Raw genomic sequence first — 27,080 nt, 5'->3', positions numbered from 1 at the left:
AGAAGGGGGTAGAGAGGGGGGAGAGACAGAGAGAGAGAGAGAGAGGGAGGAGAGAGAGCGGCACATTGGTCGGGCTACTTTCCTGACGACACACTAACAATCGTCAACCTGTGGATAGAGCGCGCACGGTGCTGTGCCGTCTCCTCCGCTGCCACCCTCTCCCCTCTGACACCGAGCCCGAACCTCGGAGATCCAGGACGCATGAACTGGGAGAGGGTGCCGGTTCGATTCCCGAAAGGAGGAGAGGAACCGAAAAGTTGAGGGGTCGTGCGCCATCCCCCGTTTCATGAATGGCCGGAACATGGAGGAGATGCCATTCGAAAGAGTCAAGACGCGGCGGAGGAAGGGTCACTGCCCGGCCGGTGCACCCCTGGGCGCCATCGCATGCGAGGATGAGTTCAACAGCCAAGAGCTGGAGGCTCTCTTCCAGAACTACAACCTGAAACTGGAGCAGACCGCCACCCTCAAAGCGCTGGCGGTGCTCATCGTGGCCGCGTCGTCGCTGTCCCTGGTGGAGCTGCTGTTCAGCCCGCGTCTCACCTTGTCCAAGGGCTCCTACCCGGTGCACTGCGTGGTGTTCCTGTCGTTGTTTATCGTCACCAACGTCAAGTACCTGCAGGTGACGCAGCTGCAGCAAATAGCGAAGCTGGCCCTGCTGTTCAGCTTCACCTTTGCGCTGCTCTGCTGCCCGTTCCCGCTGGCGCTCGGCACGTCGGAGATGGTGAACGCCGCTGCCCCTGAGCAAGGCGTGTGGCAGCTCATGCTCGTCACCCTCGTGGCTTACGTGTTGCTGCCGGTGCGGACGCTGCTGGCGGTGCTGTTCGGGGTGATGCTGGCTGCATCCCACTTCATTGTCATAGCGACGTCGTTCACGGGGAGGAAACAGAGGCTGTGGAGACCGGTAAGTGCTGCCACTGCACCCCAGTCACTCATCCAACTCCAGCGAACACCAGTGTTTTCACTTAAGCCACCTTCAGGTGGAGATAATGGGTTAAGTCCCACTTTCACTTAACACCTCCAGTCCAAGTACCCTTGAGCAACTGAGTGTAGTTGTTGTGGGGAGCTCCCAGTAGGACTCTGAAGTAACTATATGAATGTGCAGCGGTACTGAGAGACAGCATGCTTACTCACTCGACTTTCCCTGGTGAAGGAAAGGTTAAAAACATCCTCAGCGATCGATTCTAGCTCCAGGATAGTGTGGTAGTAAAACCAGAAAGGAGCAGGCAGTTTCACTTTTGCGCAGCAGCTTAATGAAGTAGACGAGGAGCTGTCCAGCCGCCGGTGCTGAAACAGGAGGCGAGGATCCTGCAGAGTCTCATACTCATACAACTTCGTGCTGATCTTGTTTACCAGACTGTATGTAGAAGTAATAATTAAGATGCATTTTACCAGCAGAACGTGCTGTTAAGTCTGAGTTCTGACAACTGTGTTATTTATATGTATGTCCGCTTGTCCAGTTCAGCTTGTGATTATTTTTTTCTTCTTTTTGAACATTCTTAGACACACATCCAGTCGTAAAGCATGGCTTACAGGGTTAAAGAAGGGTTCTGACCTCTCAGGTACAGAAGCTGTGCAAATATCTATGAGAGCATTCAAACATTCATCTAGTTTAACACACCAAAGCAGTTCCCCAAACCTTTAAGGCTTATGACCTCATGGAATTAAGCTGTGTTTAACCCCTACTCAACACATTCCAGCAGTTTTGAAAAAAAAAAAGTCACTTTTCTCCTACACTGTAGTTTTAGTTTTACTACCTGGGGAGTGGTAGAATTACCCAATAATTTACTACAAAATAGCAAAGATTGTCAAAAAAAGTTTGAATTTTAGTGACCTTTCTGGGTAATTCTGGCAGTGAGCCCTTAACTGAAATACAAAGCACTGAAACTACAACCGCTGTCTTGTTTCACTTATTAGCTGGAGTGAGTGTGTTTTGTTTATGAGATGGTGCTTTGATCTGGTTTGCTTTGCTTACAATATGGAGAAAGCATAATTCATCTGGCTGCACTGGATTACAGTATTTCTCTGACCTCTCACCTCTAACCTCATCAGAATCAAAGACAGAATGACTGTAGGGTTCATCCTCCAATTTAAGTGTCTGACTGGATCATTATCCTCTGATCACTAATCAATAATGCACTTTGTCTGTTAGTCATTCCACTATGTAGCTTTCGTTCTTTAAGTCACACTTATAATTCACTGTGTAATCCATGTGTTGACCTTGATGTCTGCCATTCAATCCATCCTATGGATTAATAACGATAATCTAGCCTGGATGTATGACTGCACTCACAAACACATATATGGACACGTGTGTTCCTTCAGACTCACATGAACGTGCAGTACACGAATGCTGCCACTTTATTTGGCATGTCTGTTCTTGTTTGTGTGCAGCTGGTGGCCAATGCGGTGCTGTTCACCAGCGTCAACTTGTCAGGGGTGTTTGTGAGGATTCTCACTGAACGTACCCAGAGGAAAGTCTTCCTGCAAGCCCGCAACTGCATCGAGGAGCGGCTGAGGCTGGAGGATGAAAATGAGAAACAGGTGAGGCGTGAATTTGCACACACACACACAAACACAAAACAATGCACTGATAGAGAGAAAACAGAGTGGTGTAATGCATCCACACATTTTTTCCTCATCTCAAGCATGCATTTTCATGAAATCCCTGCTGTCTCTTAAGAAGTTTTTTTTTTTTTTTCAAAGGTTTCAGGTGCCAATGTATTCTAACAACCTGCCCACAGGCACGCAGTAACTATGACAGCAGCTATTTAAGGAAAGAGCAATTACTGTGGCACATGCACAAGCGCCACACATTCCACCCCCTCTGTGCACACCTACATGGAGCGATTAAACTAAGGAACAACAGGCAACTTTAACACAGAAACACTTTGTAATGCGCCGCACCCTCCTCATCCACCCACTGTGTGCACAAAACCCACCAGTTGTTAAATAGAGAATTAATTATCCCATGTATGTAATATGCCTCAATACACATCCTGCCTTCGTTGTACACAGTGTTTGTGAGCGCACATGCACACGTTGCACCTGTGCTTTGTAGATTAGGTGATGATATGCTGTGTTTTCCCCAGCAGTAACAGGCTCCCTTCTGACAGGTAATTACACAAGCAGATTGCTTTCATGGCCTCCCTACTCCAGTAAAGGTCACAGTTTATCTGGGTGAGAGAAACACACACAGACCCCTGATTGGGATCTATTAACAGCCAGCAACCAGGCTTCTGCTGATGTGCCCATGAACAAACATCTCAGACTTTCATTCATCAAATGGGTAAAACAGGCTTTTGGTTATATCTCAGGAGTTTGTTTTTTGTTTTTTTTTTCTTATGCTGCAGGTAGTATTGATTCCAGAGCATGTGCAGACTATATGTTGTACATTTTTGAGGTAAACTGACTTCTTACTTCAATTGCAAATCTCAGAATGCAGAAGCAATGCAAAACTTCCTCTCAATTCACATACACCTGGAAAGACAGAGTATGTTTTGGTCAGTGTTCTCCCTGGACAGCCAGAATGACTACAACAAACTGATCCAGACACAAGGTCCACTTGTTGCACTGAAGCTTTCAACTTTATCCCACAGGCTCTTCCAGTAGATATAGTGGAATCAGATGTAAAGGATCTGTAATGGGAACTCAATATGTGTTGAGACTTTATTCAAGTATCAAAGTTCATTTTTGACTGTGGAAATTGTATGCAGATTAGATTATTATGTTAATGCAGACTGGAGTTGGGCTGCCTGAACTAGTTTGTTTGCTTCCCTTCATTTTGACAAAAATAATCCCAGGTCAAGGTTTATTTACTGGCTTTTTAGGAGCTTTCAGCCACAGCTGTCCTACTGATCTTATAGGTCCATGTTAATGACAGCTAAGCAAACTCAAAATCAAAGACATTTAATGTTATTGGATTGGGGGAAAACAGTCATTATTCATGCTTCCATCCATTATCTATATACCGCTTAATCCTCACTAGGGTTGTGGGGGGTCTGGAGCCTATCCCAGCCAAATCAGGGCTACGGCAGGGGACATCCTGGACAGGTCGCCAGTCTATCACAGAGCAATACCGAGAGAAAGACAAGCACGCTCACATTCACACCTATGGTAAATTTAGCATCACCAATTAACCTCAGCATGTTTTTGGACTGTGTGAGGAAGCCGGAGAACCCGGAGAGAACCTGGGAGAACATGCACACTCCACACAGAGAGATCCCGGGTGTCCTCACCGGGACGCGAACTTGGGATCTTCTCGCTGTGGGGTGACGGTGTTAACAACCAAGCCTCCCTGCAGCCTCATCATTATTCAGATTGCCAAAAATAGACTTTCACTAGCTTCTCCTAGAGCTTTCATCTCTGTCGTATCCTTTGTTTTGCTGTGTTGTTGTCACATGACGTAGCTTTGTAACTTGGGAGATCAAGCTTCGTTCCCTCAGACTTTACTGGCCTCCTGTTATCAGTAGGGCTGCAACTAACAACTTTTTTTTGTTATTAAAGTTTCTATTGAATTTTTGTCATAATATAAAAATACAAAAACAGACAAGCAAAAAAAACCAAAAAACAAAAAAAACAAACAAACAGAACAGTACAGACTAAAAATGACACCAAAACTACCACAAATATAAATAAAAATCCAGGTATACAATGTACAAAATTAAAACCGAAATATAACAAAATATGTCTAACTCCTTAAATAAGATCGAAACATTTCCCAGACTTGCAAGTATGATTCTTTATGATTCTGCAGTTTGGCAACCAAAAGCTCATATGAAGTAGTATTTGTCATGGAGTTAACCCATTCTTTAAAGACGGGAGGATCTGGATTTTTCCACTTGCGAAGAATTACTCTAGCAGCAAGAACAAAGCCTGTTAGGACCAAAGCACTTATGCTTTTAGTCATATTGGGTAGACAGGATCTGTCTCCCAAAAGACAGAGCTGAGAGGATTCAGGTAAACGTATACCCAACCATTCTTCATATGCTTTAATTGTTTTCTTCCATAATGGTTGAACCACAGGACAAGCCCACATGGCACAAATAAATGTGCCTTCATAGCTGTTACATTTCCAACATATATTATTCTGAAGGATGCCCGTTTTAAACAGCCTTGTTGCCGTAAAATGAAATCGATGAATAATCTTATAGTGGGTGAGCTTTCCTCGTGCCTCTCTTGTGAACCATCCCATAGAGGAAATTATTGTATGCCATGAGTCCTTATCTATGTCCACATTCACATCCTGCTGCCAAACAAGTCTAAGACTCTCACTGTTATCACACATTGCTCTAGATGACATTTTATAAAACATAGAGGCTGACTGACATTTTTGAGGTAGTTTGAGGTAAGTCTGTACAACATTGTCTTGTTCAGATATTTGCTTAAGTATTTTACTCAGAACACTTCTTATTTGCGAATATTTCCAAAATTCGGATTTATCTCTCAAGTTAAATTGTGTTTTGAGATCCAGGTAAGCTTGAACTGTTTTAGCCTCAACAAGATCCGTAATACTTCTAATGCCCCAAGACAGCCAGGGAGCCCAAAAAACAACTTTCCCACCTACTTTTATTGCCGGATTGTTCCAAAGTGATGAATGTAACTGCTTATAAGGGAAGATCCTGAGCAGTTTATGAAATTTAGTCCAAACTTTTTTAGAATGCTGCAAAATTGGATTAGGCTCTCGCCCTTTACACAGGATTCTTTGTCACAGAACATCAAATGGACTGAAGGGGGCGGTTTTCTCTTGTTCAGTAGTTACCCACCCCACATCATTACACCCCCTTTTGCAGTGATTAACAAGTTTGTTCATCTCAAAGGCGATGTTGTACAGCTCTACATTTGGTAATGACAGCCCTCCATCTCTTCTTGTTATATACAACTTCTGTAGTTTTGTCCGTGGCTTTAAAATTACCTACACTCACCATAGCTGGTTGGCATACTTTGGAGACAGACTGATTTATGCCAGTTTAGCTTATAGCCAGATATTTTAGAGAAACAATCGACTTTATCAAGAAGAGCCTGGGTAGAGGCCGCAGGGTCTGATACCAAACACAGAATATCGTCAGCGTGAAGAAAAGTTTATGTTCTTTGGCACAACCCCTTGAATGTTTGTCTCCTTCCGTATTGAAACAGCTCACGACTCAATAACTAATATGAATACAATTGGGGAAATTGGATCTCCTTGTTTGGTGCCTCTAAAGAGCCTGAAAAATGGTGAGATTGTGACATTTGTGACCACAGCTGCACTTGGTTTTGCATAAATTATTTTAATCCAATCCAAAAAATCCTTCCCAAATCCAAATTTTTCTAGCACACAGAATAAAAACCTCCATTCGACTCTATTTTTTGTGAGAAAAATTTTTTGTGAGAATTTTACAATTTACATTTATTAAAATGATTGGACAAAAGCTGCCAGGATCTAATGGGTCCTTATCCTTTTTAAGAATTAACGTTATGAGAGCTTCATGGAAGGTTTCAGGGAGACATCCCAGCGATGCCACCTCATTGTAAAATTCTGTTAAAATGGGGGCCAAAGTGTCCAAATTATGTTTATAATATTCTATTGGAAATACATCAACTCACAGAGATTTCCCCACTTTCATGGACTGAATTACAGACCTAACTTCTGCTTCAGTTATTGATGCATCTATCGCTCCAGCCTGTTGTGAAGAGACTTGAGGTAAATCAATCTGAGCCAGAAAATCTTTCAATTTTTTGTATCTACTGTTGTGTCTGAAGAGTACAGGTTTGAGTAAAACCTTTGCAATCTCTGATTAATTTCATGTGATTTTGTTATTACTTCCCCTTGTTCATTTCTAATCCCAGAAATTACATAAAATGCCTCTTGTTGTTTCAGTTGTCTTGCCAATAATTTACTTGCTTTTTCCCCATTTTCAAAAAAAATTGCCTTTGTTCTAAAAAATGCATATTCTGCCTTCTTATTATAAATTTTGTTTAAATCTAATTTCAATTTGCAGACTTGTCTCAACAAAGATTCAGAATAGTTCATGGCCAACTGAGTGTCTTCTGCTTTCAACTGGGACTCCGAAGTTATCAGTTTTGCTTTATCTGCTTTCTTCTTCTTGCTTGAGTATTCAATAATCTTGCCTCTAATAAAAGCTTTGGAAGCATCCCACACAGTACTAAATTTCTCCGTTGATCCAGTATTAATATGAAAAAATGATTTAATTTCTACTTTCAGCATCTCAGCGAATTCTGGGTTTTGAAATGAAGATGTATTGAGCCTCCACCTACTGCTCCTAGCTGTCTCCTCCCTAATCCTCATGTCCAGCACCACGGTCGCATGGTCTGTAAGCGCAATGGCCCCAATCTTACAATTAACACAGGAACCGCTCATACAATTAGAAATTAGAAAATAATCAATTCTTGAAGCTGGCTTATGCTTGTGGGAAAAAAATGTATATTCCTTTTCTCTAGGGTTAATAAGCCTCCATATATTCACCAATCCAAGATCCTCAACGAGCTGATGAATGGCCTGCCTATCCTTAGGGACCCGCTTTGTGTAGTTTGATTTATCCAACATGCCGTCTTGAACCTGGTTAAAGTCCCCTCCTAATATTATTTTTCCCCCACCAAGTGCCCCCAGAACACTGTTAGTTTTATGAAAAAAATTGGCATCTTCAAAGTTGGGTGCATATATGTTACATAAATTAACTCTGCTTCCATTAATATTTGCTTCGATGCAAATAGGCCTGCCTTCCTCATCATTAAATTGGTTTAATTTCTCAAACTTCAACTTCTTATGTACCAAAATTACAACATCCCGTTTCTGACTATTAAAACAACTGTGAAAAATGTGACCTACCCACATACTTTTAAGTTTAACCACTTCTTTATCTGTCACATGCACTTCCTGGAGATATGTAATATCAACCTTTTGAGAGTTTAGATAACTAAGACATTTCTTTCTTTTAACAGGATTGGACAATCCATTTACATACGTTTTTAGACATTACACCTTTTTACGTCTATAAACTGAGTGCTCATAAACTGAACATTCTCAACATAATCAAGGAGAGACTTAATGCAATTATAGTTTGTTGTAATATAACTCAAGTCTGTTCCAAACAACCAAGCCAAACAACAAGAACACAAGAAGAACACATAAAAATAATAACAGAACTGTGTGGACAATCTGAGATGGTCAATCCCCCCTCCCCCAACCCTTCCCAAAAAAATAGAAAAAAAAACCCCAGTCAACCATCCCATCCACTTCCCCTCTCAATGGTCCATGAGGCGCAACCATGGGTCACCTCCACAAATGTCCCACCAAATCCCCATAATTGAAAGTCTGCTTTCTACCTTATTTGTGCTTGTCTTCCATGTAGCCGGTAATACTGTGCAATACCCTGGAACTCGAAAAAAAAACAAAAAACAGAATCCCTAAGTCAGGATACACCCAGCATTACTTGTTCCCAAAAAGTAAACCTCTCGTCTGCCTCCAAGTCACTCTGTTCCAGCGATTCCACTCCGTGTTACACAGTCAGCCATCAATGGTGAGGAAACAAAAAAGCAATAAAAATAAAAGATTCAGTCATATTTACGTTGAAGGCGTCGACAGTCCCATTCACTTCTCCTGGTATCTGTTTAGAAACTCCATCGCTTTCCGGGGATCGTCAAAACTTTTCCTCTCCTTGTCGCATGTAAAATGGACAACAGCCGGATAAGCAAGCATGAATCTGATATCCAACGCATGAAGCTTCTTTCTGACATCAATAAACTTTTTCCTCTTCTCTACCACATCCCTGGTAAAATCCAGAAAGAAAGCTATTCTACAGCCATGCCACAGAATCCCTCCTCCGCCTCGGGAGTGTTGCCTTGCGGCTGCAAAGACTCTCTCCTTCACCAAAAGGGTGTGAAAGCGCATAACAATGGGCCTCGGCGGTTGGCCTTTGTTCGGTAGTGGGCCAGAGGTACGGTGAACTCTCTGCAGCTCAGAGTCTGACAGGTCAATGCCAAGTGTCTCTGAAATAATGCTTCTCACCATCTGCCTTGGTTTATCATTCTCTGCCAGCTCCTTGACCCCTACCAGGCAAAGATTCACTCGTCTGTCACGATTCTCCATATCTTGAACTGCCCTCTTAAGTTCCTTATATTGACGAGTTTGCGCCCTTGCAGCCCTGTCAAGCCGTTCATTATCTCTCTCTAGATCCATGATGCGCGCCTCAGCTTGTTCCAATCTGTCGAACAGCGATGAGACGACAGTCTCCATTCTAACCTGCGTGGCTTTCACTGCCAAAACGTCTGCCAGCAGATCTTGCAAAATGCTGCTCACTTGAGCCATTTCACGCATAGCCTTTTCCAAAGTAGACTGCAGGCCTGCGATTGCGTCCATTGCCACAGGTGTAGAGTGGCCCACATCTGGAGCTTGGCCCTCTTCAGTGTCTGGGCTAGTTAGCATGTTACTGCCAGCCACACTGGCAGTAGCCGCCGCCTGCTTCGCTGCATGCCTCGTTTTAGTTAACATCATGTGTTTTCGTCAAAAGCAGATTCTAACAACGCCCTCTCGACTCAAATCGACTGTTGTATTGTAGAAAGTAAGGAATCACTTGAACAGCAGTAGGGGAGAATGGAAGCTCCACTTCAGGCAGCCATCCACGTATCAACTTTTTTGATACGTGGATAATCTATTGATTATTGAAATACATTAATATTTAAGTTATGAATTGCACAATTACAAATTGGCTCTTATTTAGCTACTGGCTTTTAAATGAGCTTGACACTGTTTAAAACATATCCTAGCTAAAAATAAAGACAGTAAGATGCTTGCTGTGTATTTTTGTGATATAGTCTGTGTGTATTTATGTCAAGTCTGGCTACAAAACTCTAATTTCCTGTAGCCAGCTATATTATATTATTTTGAAAAGTTGTTATGACCGGCAGCTGGGATCACATGTGGCCACAGAGAGGGCCAGTCAAATCTTTACAGATGTGTTAAATGGCTAAGCGTCTTTATGACGGCAGGCTGGAAGACCAGCGACACACTGATGGTAGTATTAAAGTTGATGTAGGCAGTAATTATATTTTTTGGCAACATTCCTACGCTAACCTTTTAGCACATTGTAATTTGAGTGTTGTGAGAGGACAGCAGACATTTGCACCCCTTTCTGGGTTTGTTTTCAGGCTTTAGAAAATCTGGCCCATGATGGGAGATTTTAGCCAGTCACAGGGACTTTTCACTTGAGAGATTGAGGTTCAACTCCTGGATGAAGTCACAAGTGAAAGTTGGCTTTTAGCTTGATCATTTTTGCATGTTTGAAGCACATGCTTGTGGTAGGAGGTGCTTCAAACAGAGAGGAGAGAAACAAGAACTGCATGAAGAGGGTCATCTTTTGCTGGTTTTACTTTTCCTTTTCAGATTCCTGCCTAATGCAGTATTAATGGAGGGTCTTGTAGTTTCTGTGATAATTTACACAGCACAATGTGCTCACCAGCTGCACGCTGTCCACCCATGCAGACATGGTGGAGTGCTTGATGTTGCTTGTGAGTTTTTCAACTGTTGCATCTGTTTCCATTCAAGCTGCCGCAACAACTGACTGTAAAACACACAAAACGATCCAAGCTGTGGCTATTTTTGGTTTATTTAGTGTTCCTCCTGTTCTCCTGCGCTGACATCAGCAGTAAACTTGGTCCTACAGCAGACTAAAGGAAAGAGGTCCACGCTTTAATATAATCACATCAGACAGCTAATCATATCACATTTTGACACACAGTAAGCAGCAATGCCATCATGTCAGATTATTTACAGTCAGCCTAAAAACAAAGCAATGCCGTCAGCAACTAATTGACAATAAAATTCATTGGCAGCTAATTTGGTCATCAATATTTGTGAACTACGTCAATTACTTGTTGCACCCCGTGGTTATCACATGACTTACATTCCAGGATAATTGAACATTCTCCATATGCTGCACATGACTGTATGATATGATCTAAATGCTAAGAAGAGCCCAGTAAATTAACTTTGAATTAAAATAGTGAATGAATGAACTTTGATGCTTCGTCATAGTGGTATTCAAACAGATGGCTGCTGACTACAGTTTTAGAATCTTATGTATTTCCTAGTGTTAAGTTCTTACCAAAATGGACAAACCAGCATCCAATTTCTTTCTGACATTTTTTATGTAAATTATGAGTTGACATTGTAGCCCTGTTGGAATCCAATAAATCCTCATGAGCTTCTTCTCAGAAGATAAGTTATACCACATATTTATATTTTCTGTAAGTTTTTGAAATTTGGTATGTATAATCAAAAGTGGGACTAATCTGAGTTTAAGTGCTTTGATTTCCCAGTTATTTAATTTGCTAAATTTGTCAAAAGCAAACACTGACATCTGGTTGCCAATTGAGTTTGTGTATAACCATTTTATAAATTAAATCTTGTATCCATTTATTAAATTAAATTTACCATGAGAATAGTGAGATGTTTTCTCTACTTAACCATTATTGGAAAAATTCCCAAATATTAATCTTACCATTAAAAATATATTAACTGATAAGACAGAAGACGACAAATGGGCATGTTAGAAAATACCTTGTACATAGGTTGTGGTGACTAATACTTCTTATCATTTATAATATTAAAGACTGCAGTTCTTTTTCTGTGTTTATTTCTGTATCAACTTCAGGAGCTGGTTGCTTAGCATTGTGAGGATTTAGCAAGCAACAGGCCATCATGACAGAAACTTCTGTGGTCGTTAATGGCTTCTGGCCAAAGTTAATGGACTGAGAATGAACCGTTGTTTACTAGGAGGACTTTCTACTATCAAGTGGCTATTAACTGAGCTACTTTTACATGAAATGTTAGGTGTCTGTATTTAAAAAAAGGTTTTATTGGCTTATGGAAAAATGTCCACTGTACTTCATTCATTTTAAAGATTGACATTCAGCCAGTATGTGGACTATCCATACGTTGGGGCCTTGGACCTGCTGTGTGCGGACACCGGGGATGCATATTACTTGATTATTGTTATTTTCTTGTACTTTCTATATTTTTGGATGCTGCTGTGGCGTGTAAATTCCCCCTAATGTGGGATCAACAAAGAGCATTCTATTCTATTCTATTCTATTCTATTCTATTCTATTCTATTCTATTCTGTAATTGATTACTGATGGAGGATGAGGTCAACTATTTAAACTAGCTGGTTGAGGTTTCTCAAAAATAGGATAGGGGTTGATTCAGTTTTCTGAAATGATGCTCTTATGAGGATGCACAAAAAACTTCTAACCATGATTCCCTCCAAACACACTCATTGTGTAAGAGTGTGGTTCACTGATAAACCACTATAACAAGAGCCATAGTCCAAAAACACACACATTGAGTTAAACATGGGACTGATCAGAAGGATGGGAATCAATAATGTATGATTAGAACACGCTCAGGGAACAGAAGTGAAAGAGGTTAATAAAGCAGGGAAATCCATTATTTCACTTTACAACCAAGACTTCACACTTCAGTCACTGTGATTTGCACACCTGACACACACGTGTATAGATGCAAAAGCTGACACACATGCATACATGGACAAACACACGCTGACACACTGTCTTTATCAGTAAGTGTGATGGCTGTTTCTAAAAGCTGCTCTCCAGTATGCTTTTTTATTCACAGGTGAGGAGCAGTTGTGTGAATGGAAGCATAATGTGAGACAGTGTTGGAGGGAGACACGGGAGAGCCCCGACTCCTTTTATAACGCTGCCTCTCAACAGCTATTCAGCACAGCCGCCTGATGATTCATTGTGCATTCACAGCCATTTGACATCCTGCTAGAGTTTCAAGCGTACTTTATGTTGCTGCAACTGAGACTATTCACTAGCACAAAAACAAATATGCTGATCTGTGTGGATGCCACTTTATGCTGGTGCTGAGAAGATTAGTTAATCTGATCAAAAATGAAATGAAGCAGTTTTAATTATTGATTATTTAGTCTACAAATGTGCTTGAGATCTACCTTGAAAACATCTATTTCTTTAAACTATTCCATTCTGTTTTTTAGTGCAAACAAAAACAGGCCTAGTTAAGATCAGCAGTGACCTCTTAAATGCGGTTCATTCTTTTCAACTCTGTTCTATTTCTGTTTCACCTTTGCCGATATATGTGATCCCCTTCTGAAGTCTGTGGGAGTCTGTGACATTGTATATCAATGGTTTTGCTCCCATCTTGCAGATTATATTAAATTGCACAGAATCAGAACTGCTGGTCAGAAAGTCCCACAGGGTTCAGTGTTGGGACCACTGTTATTCATCGTTTTTCTCCTGCGTCTTGGCAGCATCCTTTGGCAATATTGTATCAATTTAAATAATTTTTCTTCTTGGCTTTTGCCTTTATTTATCAGAGTAGTGGAGAGAGACAGGGAAAGGGGGGGGGGGAGAATGGGGAAAGATCTGCAGCAAATGGCCATGGTCGGGAGTTGATCCCACGACTGCTGTATCGGGTTATAGCCCCTGTTTGTGGGTCGCCATGTTATCTGGTTGAGCTACCAGGGTGCCCAAACTGGTATCAGTTTTCACTGTCATGCTGACACTACACAACTTTATGTGTCCACTAAGCTCACTTTTACTTTTCCCTCCAGTATCCTCACTGCTTGTTTTCAGCATTTACAGATATGGATGACAAACAACTACCTATAACTCAAAAGTAGGAAAACTGAAATACTCTTCACTCACCCCAAATGAACACTTTGAAAACTGTTACTCACCCCATACTGCTGAAGCCACTATATCAATCTTCACACAGGTTTACAGCCTTGATGTTATTTTCGACTGTATCCTTTCTTTGTCTAATGATATAAACAATTTCTCCTGGATTGCCTTTTTCCACCCATGAAACATCTCCACACTATGCCCTGCATCATTTAGATACCCCGTCATCCTCAACAAACTCATTCACCAACTTCAAGTCTCAGATTGCAGCTCAGATTATCACACGTTCAAAGTCAAGTAAACAAACTTCTGATTGAACTACACTGACTTACAATGGATAAACTTTAAAGTATTAGCAACAACTTTAAGCTCTCCATAGTACTTCCCCCGCCTATCTCACAGGCCTTTTTCAGACTCCCGCTCCATGCAGTTTTCATCAACAGATCTACTACCAGCCATCAACCTCAGCACAGTGGTTGCCAGAACCTTCTCCTGTGCTGCACACAAAATTCCTTCCCCTCACATCCACATACTTTACTCCATTACAGAATCTAAAACTGCTCTCAGGACCCATGTTTTTAAACTAGGGTGCTAACTTGAACTGCATAAACCGCATTTACAGATTTCAACTCAATTCTAACCTAAGCTCTGTTGCTTATTATATGTTTTTGTTGTTGTTGTTGTTGTTGTTGTTGTTTTTTACTGGTTTTATGTAATGTAAATAACACTAAATGTTAATTTTGAAAAATAATAGATTATCGTTAAACAAATGTTCTGCTTTTAATCGTTGTGATAACATTCATTTATAGAAAGTATATATTTTTTCTTGGATTAGACTCGCCATTACAGAAAATGTCCTGTTGCTTTTCAACTGTGGACACACTGTTAAACAACAGTAAGAGTCAATGTTTTAATAATGAGACAAAAATCTGTTAATGAGCTGCATTTTCTTTGTTATTTTACCAATTTATGTCTTAGTTTGTGACACTAAGTATCATAAAAAGTGTCACCAAATAAAATGTATTATTTTTGTTGTTTTTCTCTGGACTACAATCACATCCTAACATTGCCCATGTCTTAGCTGCAATGCCAAAATGATATACAAAGTGATGTTTGAAAAACATTTTTATAAAACTACCTTGTGTAATCTGGGTTTTGCAGAATCCACCTATATCCGCGTCCTTGTGGTGATAAGGGTTTGCTCTTTTTTTTACATTTCATATGATTGTGACATGCATATCTGTGGGTTAGGGACTGGTAATAAAACACAAGAAGTAATTCAAGATTATACTTTGCGCTCTGTGAACTTTCAGAATCATCAATCAGTTAATCAGTCAAAAAGTAATGACAAATGAATTATTTAAGCTGAGTCCCAAAGATTCAGTTGTACACCTGAATCTACTCTATGTTGACTAATTGTTTCAACACGACAAGAAGGACTACAGGAAGGTTTTCATTGCAATGTCTGTCTACATTCTGAAACTATGTCTCTTGATGTTTGCAGCAAGACACTGAAAGGGCAAATGGTTTGTTAGTTCACTTACATCAACACAGATCTACAGTACATTTATATCCTCCCAACCTGAAGTTCTTCTGTTTCAACCCCTCCCTCTGCAGGAACGTCTACTAATGAGCCTACTGCCCAGGAATGTTGCCATGGAGATGAAGGAGGACTTCCTGAAGCCGCCTGAGAGGATCTTTCACAAGATCTACATCCAACGTCATGACAATGTCAGGTATGGGGGTGTCATGACAACTGTGGACTGCAGAGGTGTGCGGAGGGGCTGGAGTGTTTTGATTCAGGTGTCACCTGCTGTGACGTCAAGGTCAAGAATAGAAGGAGAGCAATTAAGATTAGCCATTAGACAGATGCTATCAAGCTACGTAAGGTTAGAAAGAGAAAAGGGATGGAGTGTTGTTACCACCACCAGCAGATTAAAAATGGCCATTTCTGCCTCACCCACCATTTGTGATGCTTTTGTTTTGGAGACAGATTTTCATCTGCGAGAGAATCACATAAAATGAATCTAGCTGCAGTATTAGTTAATGATTAAATGTTAAATTTCTCATGTTGTTATTTAATTAGAAGCTCTTTCTACCTTCTATTGCATGTAGTGGTCTTTGTCAGATAAATTATCACTGAGAGGCACCACTTGGGACACATCGCTAGGATTTCTGCAGGTCTATCAAGCAAACTGATGACATTTTACCTCCAAAATGTTCCATCCATACACCTATAATCAAAGTTTTTATGATAACAATTAAGGAAATGACAACATGGCACAAATGTGACAATGTGGGCATCACTTACAGTGATAAACCTATCATTTGAAGAATTTTATCTTGAATTCACAGCTCCTTTTAGACTTATGTGGCTTTGTATGTGTTTAAACTCATTGTTTAGCTGTCTTGTTTACAACTTTACTGTTCTGGTTCACACTTACTACTCTATTGGTAACATTTTCAGCCTCAGCAGGCAGTTTTTGGTGATAAAAACTCACTAAAACCTACTTGTACATTGCCTGCTCATTACCAAACAGCAACTAAACACAGCTGGTGACTCGCTGGTGAACACAGAGGAGCATTTAGCAACAATGCAGACAAAGGCGACTGGATTTATTTTTTGGTACCTTCCTCCGCTCTAACTGACTGGTGGGGAGACCCAAGTATTTATTCAGGGCCACCTGTGGCTTGCTCCTCATTTAACTAAGTGAGATTAAATATTTTTGGATTGTCCTGACCTGTCCTGATGGCTAAGAATCTACTCAGGCAATTTAGTGTTATACAGAAACTGGCCCTGGTGCCTGAAAGAGGATCCTGATCTCCTCATTATTATTTAAAAGCTGCATCAAGGTCAATCTTAAATGTCATCCTGTGTATTCATCTGTTAATCTAGTGGTACTACAATTAGCTGGTTGCTCTTACTACTTACTTTTTTGACAGAAAGCAAATCATTCTCAAATCATTCACAGTCTTTGTGTTTTTGATCAATCAAAAAAGAACAAGCAATTCAAACATTATACTTTGGGTTGAGGGAAATAGAACAGTAACATATATAGATAGATGGATTTCTAATAATTGCCTGCTGCATTGCTTGATTGACAAAATTAGGAAATAGTCAACTGTTTTGCTGCCTGATAAATCACTTAAGTTAATCAAAAAATCATTCACAGGTTCTGAATTGTTGAATAGTAGATTTTCAAGGTTTATTGAATTTCTTTTTAAAGTGTAAGTTTTATATCTTGGGGTTCTTAACATTCTGTAGAGTAAATGAAGAATTACTCAAATAGTTAATAAACATCAATGAATATTGAAAATGTGCTATATTTACTGTTCTCTCCCTTTAAATTTTACCAGCTTTTTCCAGAAGCCACCTCTATTGCCCTTGTAATGAAGCACATATTACAGAGTCTAAGAACCTAGCTTGACTTTGAGCTGATTACATTCCAGCGAGGCAGTAAAAGAGAATAGGAGAGCTGTATTAGTGCTGCTGAGTGTAGGAGTCGAGGGCTAGCATATCAACAGCACTCCTGTCAAGAGACAATCCTCTCCACTCTCTCTCCGTCTGTCTGCTCGGCTCCCACAGTCACCCACAGCTCGGGAACATCGCTGCCCGCTCACCAGCCACACTGCCGCACTGGCACTTGGCCAAACATCACGCCGCTGCTCCCAGTGAGCAGCTCGCGCTCATCTCCGGGGAGCTGCTGCAAACACAAGCATGCACACATAAACACATGGCAGTATGCTGCCGAGCAGGGGTGTGACAGCTCCATGATCTGACCCCCCTTTGATGTGGCCCCGAGAACGTTTGATCGCACGCGCATTTAGCTTCACCACCACTCTGCTCCCCCCCATCTCCTCTCTCTCTCCCCCGCTGCCATCCTCTTTCCTTCTCCTCACCCAGCATGCACCAGCACGACCCGCAGTACGGCACCATTCAAAGACAAATCACACTACAGAGCTCTTCTGTTGAGCAGCAGTCGTGATCCCAGCTTTGCATACATCAGGATCCTCAGCAACTATACTGTGTTGCCAGAAAGAGCACAGCGACTCAGTCACGATGCAGAGGAGGAGCCCTCCTCAAGCAGCCACAGCTGTAACCTTAATATTTTTTAGGCACCAACAGCGAGCAGTTTGGCATCATACATCTGGTCAGATTTGTGATGTTATTTATTCATTCTCTGATTCTTGTGGAACTGCTGTTTGGACAGTGCTGAACAAGACACAAAAAAACCACTGTGCTGGCCATTTCTCAAAATACACAGGGGGATCTATCCTTGTGTGTACCTCACTACAACCTGTGGAGTTTAGGTGTGCAGTGACTGTTTGCTGAACCTTTTATCTCCTGGATTGTTTGCAATCACATCTGAGTCACTGTAACTTGGCAAGTCAGGATTCATCCATGTGTTGAAGAGATGTATCTTGAGCTTTAACAAGAGTGATGTACGTCTTTTATAGCCTTTCCCAAACTTATAACACACGTGAACAAGAGCAAGGAATGGATTGTCTGCTCTAACAAAAGCTACAAATGTTTGCTTGACTGTAAATATAGCTGATCCAACCTGGAGTTACTTCTGAGGTCAAGGTGTAGATTATATAGTTACCAAAAAGTCTCAGTTCACAGAAGCACATACAGTATGTGGGAGTCCATCCTGTAAGTGACTGTATCAAAGTTTATGGTAACATTAGTTGTTCTGACTTAATATCTATTGATTTTGGAAACTCTACAGCAGCTCTTGTCAGACTTATTTGAAATAGACTTACATTATTATTATTGAATTTCCCTTCTGGGATAAATAAAGTATTTTTCATTGTCAAACACGATAGCAACTCTTAGTCCCAAAAACCTCTTCTCTTGTAATGTTAAAAGTGAAAAGCCTGTAAGCCACCGGACAAACAATGTTATGTAGAATAAAATAGTTGGATGTTACATTTTTATATTCTTAAAATAAACAAGCTCTACTCTTCTCCTTCGTTTCAATGACACGGATCATTACACTGTGAGAATGCCATCTCTTTCAGATGTTTCTGCAATATTTTAATATCTTTCGCAAGATTCTTGTTAAAAGGAGGCAGACCCTTGAAAACTAACATTAGCTTCATATAATAATTCATTTCTAAACAGAGCTATAAATTAGAAGCCTGTTTTTGTCTCTGCCCGTGTTATCACTTTAAACCGCAAATGGGCCGTGCAAGAACTGAAGGCTTGACGGATGTGGCAATCTGTCATTAATAGCAGCATAAAATCTTCCAGGCTCAGCGAGGAACATGTTTCAGTTCATCAGAGATACCTTAGGTATCTAAAAAACGGAAACATAGCTCCTGTGATAAAAAAAAAGCAAACAAACAAATATTACCCAGCTTGACACACTGTTCCAGCTCTGATGCCTTTACTCCATTGGGAGCAGTGATTTTTCACTGAGTCAATAAGATCCATAACACCTTGTTTTGCTGCCATCTGGCCTGCCTCTGAGCAAATGAATGAGGGGCTAAGTAGCTTTCAACACCTTCCTCAACCCCATTACAGCAGCTAGCCAGCAGCAGCCAATTTAACTCTGTAGTTGATTCAGTGGTTGGCCTATAAGACAGTTTCACTTACCCGCTATTGGATTATTGTACTTGCTGCTTCACTTCTGATCGCCATGAGCCAATTTCTCTGCTCCACTGTGATCTGTTGGTATTTTGTTCCAGAAAGGGTAGAAAAATACTATTTTGTACAGCTAGCATACTCCATCTGTAATTATAGAATTTATTTTTTTATTGACCTGTAAACTGTAGTATGTTTAATTGATGAACACAAGGAGCAATGAGAACCAAAATCAGCTGTCACAATGACTTTAGATTAAAATCTCTTTGCCTTTCTCTCCTGACAGCATCTTGTTTGCAGATATTGTGGGTTTCACCAGCTTGGCTTCTCAGTGTACTGCTCAGGAACTGGTCAAGCTGCTCAACGAGCTCTTTGGGAAGTTTGATGAACTGGCTACAGTAAGTGCTTTTCCTCCCTGCCAACTGCTACCCCTCAATTCAACGACCTTAAAACAAAACTGATTATAATCATTAAATTATCAACAAAATACAACTGATGTGCAATAAAATCTTTATGTAATTGATACCATGGATGGCTAAGATAAAGTCTTTCTTCAAGAATTTAGGCTATCCAATGATTGATTGCGGGTTAGTAATAATAAACTTATAAAAGTGGTTTGATATTTTATACAATTATCATGTTAACAAACAGAATATACAACACAGTATACTATTGGATTTCCATTCAATATTCTAGGGTTTTATTTAGTTTTGTCAGGTTCAATATTCTCTGTTTAACTGATTTTGTGGTCACTTGTGTACATACTGTAAAAAAAAAAAAATTTTTTAAAAATCTGTCAACGCCTTATAAATTTCCATACAGCAATTCTTCAAGCAAGCAGTTGCCTATTTACACATCCAACAGATGTAGAAGCTCTGTTTTGGGCCTCCTAATACATCTAAGTTCCATTCACTCTCCTTTCAGCTCTGGCTTGGTCTCCAACAAATCCTGAGGGAAATATTGGGTTCTTTTGCTCTAATGACACATCACACATTTACTGATTACTCAGCTCCATCAGGTGCCTTTAGGCAGCTCCAAATCCTGTGCACCACTACTGGATCTTTAAGCTGTGCAGAAACAAAGAATATGACACTCCATTTTAACACCCATGCCCACAAGTGGTTAACATTTGTCACATCAGTCAGGAAAGAACAGACTGTTCAATTCAGTTCAATTCAACTTTATTTGTATAGTGCAGTTTACAACATATGTCATCTCACAGCGCTTAACATAGTAAGGTACAGAGCATACAAATTTAAACAGAGAACCCAACATCCAAAGATGCCTTTGGACACTAAAGGTATCTTACACTAAATTTGGACACTTTACTAAACCGAGAATGCATCTGGAGCAGTACATACTGATAATGTGTAGGTCCATCTCATGCTGTAGAAACAGCTCTGACTCTTCAAGCTATATGCTCCATAGACCTCTGAAGGTGTCCTGATACTAAGACGCTATGGGCAGAGGCTTTAAATCCTGGAACTTGGAAAGTCGGGCCTCCATGGATCAGGCTTGTTTTGCCAGGACATCCCACAAGTGCTTGATTGGATTGAGACCTGAAGAATTTGAAGTCAACACGTTGAACTCTTTGTCATTTTCCTTAAACCATTCTTCAAGAATGAAGAAGTGTGGAAGGGAGCATTATCCTGCTAAAAGCAGACACTGTTATCAGGGATTAGGGCTGCTATAAAGGGATGTATGAGGCAGCAGTATTTAGGTTGGTGGTATGTGTCACAGTAACATCCACATAAATGCAGGACCAAACGATTCCCTGCAGAATATTGCCCAGCACATCACATTGTCTATGCTGGCTCACCTTTTTCCCATAGTGCATCCTGCTACCATCTTTTCACCAGGTAACTGATGCACTCAACCACCTACATGATGTAGAAGAATATGCGATTTATCAGATCAGGCCACCTTCTTTCATCACCCATTGTTGTTGATGGATCGTAGCACAACGACCACCCCTCAATGAACTCTGTCACTGGTTTGCCAGTTGTCCTTGTTTCAATGACTTTTCGTAGGTACTAACCACTGCATACCAATCAGTATGCAGACCTTGGTCCTTGTCAGAACTGCTTAGATCCTTATGCTGATTTTCTTCAACATGAAGAAGTGATTGTTCACTTAGTGTCATATATGGACCACACCCCTTGGCACGTGTTATTGTTACAACGTAATCGTGCTATTCACTTCACTTGTCAGTGGTTTTAATCTTGTGCCTGAGTGATGTGTAGCTAGGTCAACCAGAAAATTTCTGAGTGACAGAGACTCAGAGCGTTCCCAAAATTATAGTAACTCAAGGTCAAAACATGCTACTGCAGAAATATAGACTTCTTCTCTTTATGTCTGTACTGTAGTTTGTCCTTTTGTTTACCCTTGTGTGAAAAAGACAGACGTCATAGTAGGTAGACAACTTCTTTGTTGTCAAATAAAACTGGCTGTTATTCAGAACTGTCCAGTGCAGTCATGTCTATGTGGGGTTTTTTTTTTGTTGTTGTTCCCTTTTTTGTTTTTCCACATGTCCTCCTTTGTCCTGTCAACTGCTTATGTGGTTCATTTCCAGTTTAAGATAGTCTCTATTTTACACAGGCCCCTTTATAACTACAATACACAAAAAAACAGATTCTGGATGGGCACTTCATGAATGTTCCATCTCTACAGCCAGATCCTGTCCACTCAGTGGGCTAACGTTAGATGGGTAGGCTGCCAAACTTGGCTGCTTGGTTCTAGCAATGGTTTGGCATTTCAGCGACAGTACAGTCTTGCTTTTAGCCAAATTAAAGTTTGGCTGGAGTCAGTGGGCCAAGCATGTTTATTCAATATACAGTAGTCTTTTTACTGTGTTCTCTTATCAGTCAGTATCAAAGATAAGTGAAACGGCTTGTTTTTTTTTTACCTTTGTTAACAGTGAGACTCCTGTGTCGATCATCTGACTGCTACCGACAGCCAAAGCATGCTGTGGCAAATGATCAGCGAAAGGTTCAACTGATACATAATTATTGTGACTTATTTATTTTATTTCTTTTGCTTTCCTGTATCAGTTGCTGAAGATAGTAAAATGATTGTTGATACAGACTGCTTAGATATAACAAGTTACAATATGATGATATGATTTATTTTTAGAAGGACAAAAAGTGAAGTAAGAAAACCAAAACGTTGCTTCCCCTAACTGAATAATGGGGATGCATTTGCTGCAATTGCTCCATTGCTCAGATGAAAAGACTATAAAAGATGGATGTAGCGAACTGCAACTTTAAGTCTGGCTGTTGCCAACTTCGTTTAAAATTAAATGTAACAAGCAGTCTAGACTGAGACATTGAGGACACTACATACACTGATGGGGTAGCCTGCTTTTAGAAAATACCCAGCGTTATTGTCTATTTTTGTTTCATGCTGCATTAAAAAGTCCTGAAACTAGTAATTGAAACCATAAACTCACTAGAAAAAATGCTTACTGAGGTGATAGACCAGATGAGAAGAAGGGGCATTTTCTCATAAACTTTTGTATATTCAGACTTCCTTTTGCAACCAGAGATGTCACCCCTTGCTGGCTGTTCAGTGCAGAGGCTACGTCCATCTTTCACTGTATATAGTCTATGTTCAGATACCAATGTTGGTGACAGTGATAAGAATAAACTAAAGCAGGAAAGTTATCGGCTATAATAGCAAAAATAGTGAGCTCAGAAACACTCTGAAAAGGAACTGTGGAGTGACACATAGTCATTAAGTCAGTTGTTAATGAAACATTTTGGATTTTGTTACAAAAAATAAACTTGTGCTAAATGGTAAGAATTTGTCTGAATTACCTTAATTGTATTATTAGAATTATTGCATAATCCTGCTTACTTACTTATCAGCTGACAACTAAGTTGATGCTCATATGTTGTTTGCAACAGTCCGGACACTCCTGGGAAAACCAGGGTGAAGAGAAGTGAATACATCCCCCGCAGCAAACACACATTTCAACTCTTTCTTTAAAGGCACTGTTTTAACAAGCATGTGAAAAAGTTCATTTTTGTTATGTTTGCTGCAGGGGCGGATTTACTTATTTTCATTTTCAAAAAAAAAAATCTAAAATCTTCAATTTGCATACAACTGTAAGATAAAGTTTTCATTGGGAGAGTGTATTTGGTTTTGATTCAACAAGATAACTGCAGTGTCGCTGAGTGTTTTAACTCAGCCTACAATGATGGAGGCAGGCTGGCAGCAAGTGACTCCAAACAGTTGGTAAGCTCCTCTTTGTTGTTCCTCTGTAACATGAAAAAGCTTCCCAAAACGACAAAATGTATTATTTAGTCCTGTAGCTCATTTAATATGCCAAGCCATATATTGATCCAAATAGTGAAAGTAAAACTGGAGAGGCTGACTGACATGGAGGAGGAGTAGGAGGAGAAGATGAAGGTCAAGAAGGAGAAGGAACTAGAAGAAGGAGGAAGAAAGAGAGGAGGAGAGATGAGAGAACCGATTTTAAGACAGAGGGGAGATAAGGGCTGATGAGGCGGAGTGTTTCTGTGTGTGTGTGAGAGAGATACAGCACAATTGGGACCACTGACAGTGTGTACGGTAGCAAACACTGTACATCAGTAAGCCTGTGTAGCGTTGTTCTCTGGGAAAGAAGATTAGGTGAGTGATAGGTTATCTGCCGCCAGACCACTGTAATCATATTAATACTGCATGAGCCTCACACACACACGCAAGCACACAGTCGTGTGTTTCCATCACTTCAGAGGACATTACATTGACTAACATTCATTTCCTGGAGACCAAACCTAAACCTTGTGATAAGTAACACTCGCTTAATCCTAAGAATGATCATCTAATCTTAAACCTGATCTTCATATTAAAATGTAATAATTTACATAATAGAGACTTACTGTTTGTTTTCAAAAGGAAGGCAGGTCTCCACAGTGACTGTGCAAACACACTTATGTCCCCACAATAGGACTTTTTCAACTACACACATACACATACAAACTCTTTATCATCATAGTTGTATCCATGTTGTCAATAGAATAAAGCAAACACATGTTCATACACAAAGAAACTGCATTACCATCAGGCCAAACAGAGGATAGTTCTAAGTCTGGGCCTTTCAGTGGCACCTGCTGTACGTGTGGAACTTTTGTCACATGATCACAGGTGATTGTGTTTCTATCAGGTGAAGGATGGGATTGGATAAAAATGACACTTTTGATTTTTCAAGGATCAGTGTGTTGATGGAGACCATGAGATGTGGTTGAAATCAAGCTTTGATTAGGACACTGTACACTACCGGCCCACCATCAAACAGAAAGAGCAGTTAAAGAGTCAGATTTTTTTTTTTGAATGATGGTAGACACCAAACCAGAGATAATAGGAGAGTGAATATTTGATCTGAGTAAATCAGGTAGACACATACACCACCCTAAATATATTTAGTTTAGCAATCTTCTTCTTGTTTGCCATTAAAACTTCATTAAGAGGACATGGTGACTTTGTACCAGCTTGTGTCTATGCCACCTAGAAGCCAAATTTACTATAAAAGCAACCACGTTTATAGATACTCAGTGTACTTGCCACAACAATGTAATGTGCAATGTTAAGTGATTTAAAAGGTATCTGACAGCTTGCTGTGGGCCTGCTGTAAAATAATAATTATAGAAGTACAGTCGTGACTCGATAATCAGACCCTTTACGATCCGAAAACCTTGTTTTCCGACAGGTTTTTAGGAAAAACTAACGGAACCAATGAAGAATAGCTTTAACATACAGACAGCCTTGGATTCCGACTCTGACATGACATTTTATGTCACAAATAGCGATAACAGCGTATTATCTGACTTAACAATTTGACAGATTGGCTACGTTCAGACTGCAGGACTAAATTCAAATTCAATTCTGATTTTTTTGTAAAATCCAATTTTTTGTGAGTTCGTTCACATTTCTAATTAAATGCAACTTGTATGTGATCTGTGTGAACTTCATGTGACCCAAAAGTGTCCTGCATACACAGAAGAGGACACAATGTCACACGCAGCGAGCGTGCTCAGTGTTTGCGAAAGTAAACATGGATGGTAACGGTGGAGTGTATCTGCCACTCTTTCGCCGCCGCCACCGCCACAGCCACAGCCACCGATGGTGGAAACAGAACTGTGAGCACTGACTAAACTGACATTAGCAGCCAAGTACTACCTGTGTGTTCTGGTCACTTCCATCCCTTCGGATTGCACCCCTGGGGTGGACATGTCTCCCCCCGACTGAGCCGAATATTCGGATTTTCATCATTAATTGGATCTGTGTTGTTCAGACTGTCATGAAAAGACCAGATACAGGTTGCATAGGAGAAAAAAAATGGATTTGGGTCACTTCAGTCTGCTGTCTGAACGTATTTACCTTTGATGTCAACCGACAGGCCCATACACAAGCACGCCGGTCAGTTAGGCGTGAAATCCAGCAATGCGTAGTTCTTACAATACACTAGTTATTATAACAACTAATAACAATGAAATATTAACAACAAATTACCCTTCAAGCATCGAGCCCTCCTTATATCTCGACCTCCGTCTTGACAATCCGACAGCCTTACTATCCGACACAAAAGAAGGTTTCACATTTAGTATACCGAGTCGCTATTTAGGAGCAAATTCCTCATGGATTGCTATGTAGAACACAGCATTATAGCACTATAAAGTCACAGGGTTTATTTGTTTATTTTACATCTAATTTACATCCAGTTTTAAAAATTCAATCAAATTTAAGTTAAATTTTATTTGTGTAGTGCAGTTTACAACATATGTCATCTCACAGCACCTAACATGATAAGGTGAAGACCTTATGAATTTAAACAGAGAACCCAACAATCCAAAGTTGCCTTTGGACTCCCTCTGAGCAGGCGGTCGGCAACAGTGGGAAGGAACCAAAAAAAACAAAAAAACAAATTCGGCTGTCATCTACTTATTTTAATCATTACATATATGTATGTACTTTGTGAACATCAAAACTAGTTCATCAAGAGGTTTCCCATCATAAATAAAGTCTTCAGTCTTGTCCAAAACATGACATTTACACTCAACCCTCAGTGTGCCACATACTTGACCTCCTCTTCTGTGAGGCCAAGAGATCTCTTCAGACTTTACTTTTGCTTTCTACATGCACACACATGCACACGCACACACAAGTCACATGATCAGTGGGATTATCCCCCTTGAATTCATTCTGCATCGCTGCAATCAGTCATGGCTTAACGTGGGGAGAGAGACAGAGGGAGAGAAAGAGCAAGATACAAGGTGATATAAGGCCCGCTATCAGTGCTCCAGCGCTCAGCAAACCATTATATGGAAATCTTGTGATGAGGATATATCGTGTGCATGTGTGTGAGTGAGTTGGTGTGTGTGTCGCTGCAGCTGCACCCGCACACCCACACACCCTAATTGAGATTTATACGCTGTCGTGTTAGCGAGGGACAAATTCTCTTTCAAACTGGCTCTGTCACAACTGCTGAGCCTGTCTGACTGCTGTATGCTGCACAACACATGGATTCTCTGGGGGCTCGCCCCAAACTTAACCACAACAGACACATGCCTCACCCTAACCTTCACGTAATCACAGTGCAGACAGGAATGAATCAAGCCAAACTAGGGACACAGATTTTACCCTCAATCGTCCCCAGTCAGCTGCTTTAAAATCCCAAATTTGTCTTCAAAAGCAAACACAGATACCTTTCTCTTGAGACTTGGCTTGCTGTCAGCTTATAATTTGTCTCATCTCTGTTTCTATACGTGCACATACACACACACTTCTGTTCCTAACGCTGGGTTAATCATCCACGTTTTGAATTCTCATA

At 40.6% G+C, this 27,080-nt stretch overlaps 1 protein-coding gene across 1 annotated transcript in view; it reads left to right on the top strand.

Annotated features, from left to right (window-relative positions):
- The first annotated feature begins 286 nt into the window (after positions 1-286).
- The window catches only part of LOC103354709 (adenylate cyclase type 1-like), a 60,729-nt gene continuing 33,935 nt past the window's right edge, over positions 287-27,080 (top strand). The window contains exons 1-4 of the mRNA XM_008278175.1: positions 287-901; positions 2,392-2,541; positions 15,280-15,398; positions 19,536-19,647. Coding sequence (XP_008276397.1) covers positions 287-901; positions 2,392-2,541; positions 15,280-15,398; positions 19,536-19,647 — 996 coding nt within the window. The remainder of the gene's footprint in view (positions 902-2,391; positions 2,542-15,279; positions 15,399-19,535; positions 19,648-27,080) is intronic.

Source organism: Stegastes partitus, unplaced genomic scaffold, assembly GCF_000690725.1.
Source record: "Stegastes partitus isolate 25-593 unplaced genomic scaffold, Stegastes_partitus-1.0.2 Scaffold118, whole genome shotgun sequence".
Lineage (NCBI taxonomy): Eukaryota > Metazoa > Chordata > Actinopteri > Pomacentridae > Stegastes > Stegastes partitus.
This window is presented reverse-complemented; position numbering and strand designations above follow the sequence as displayed.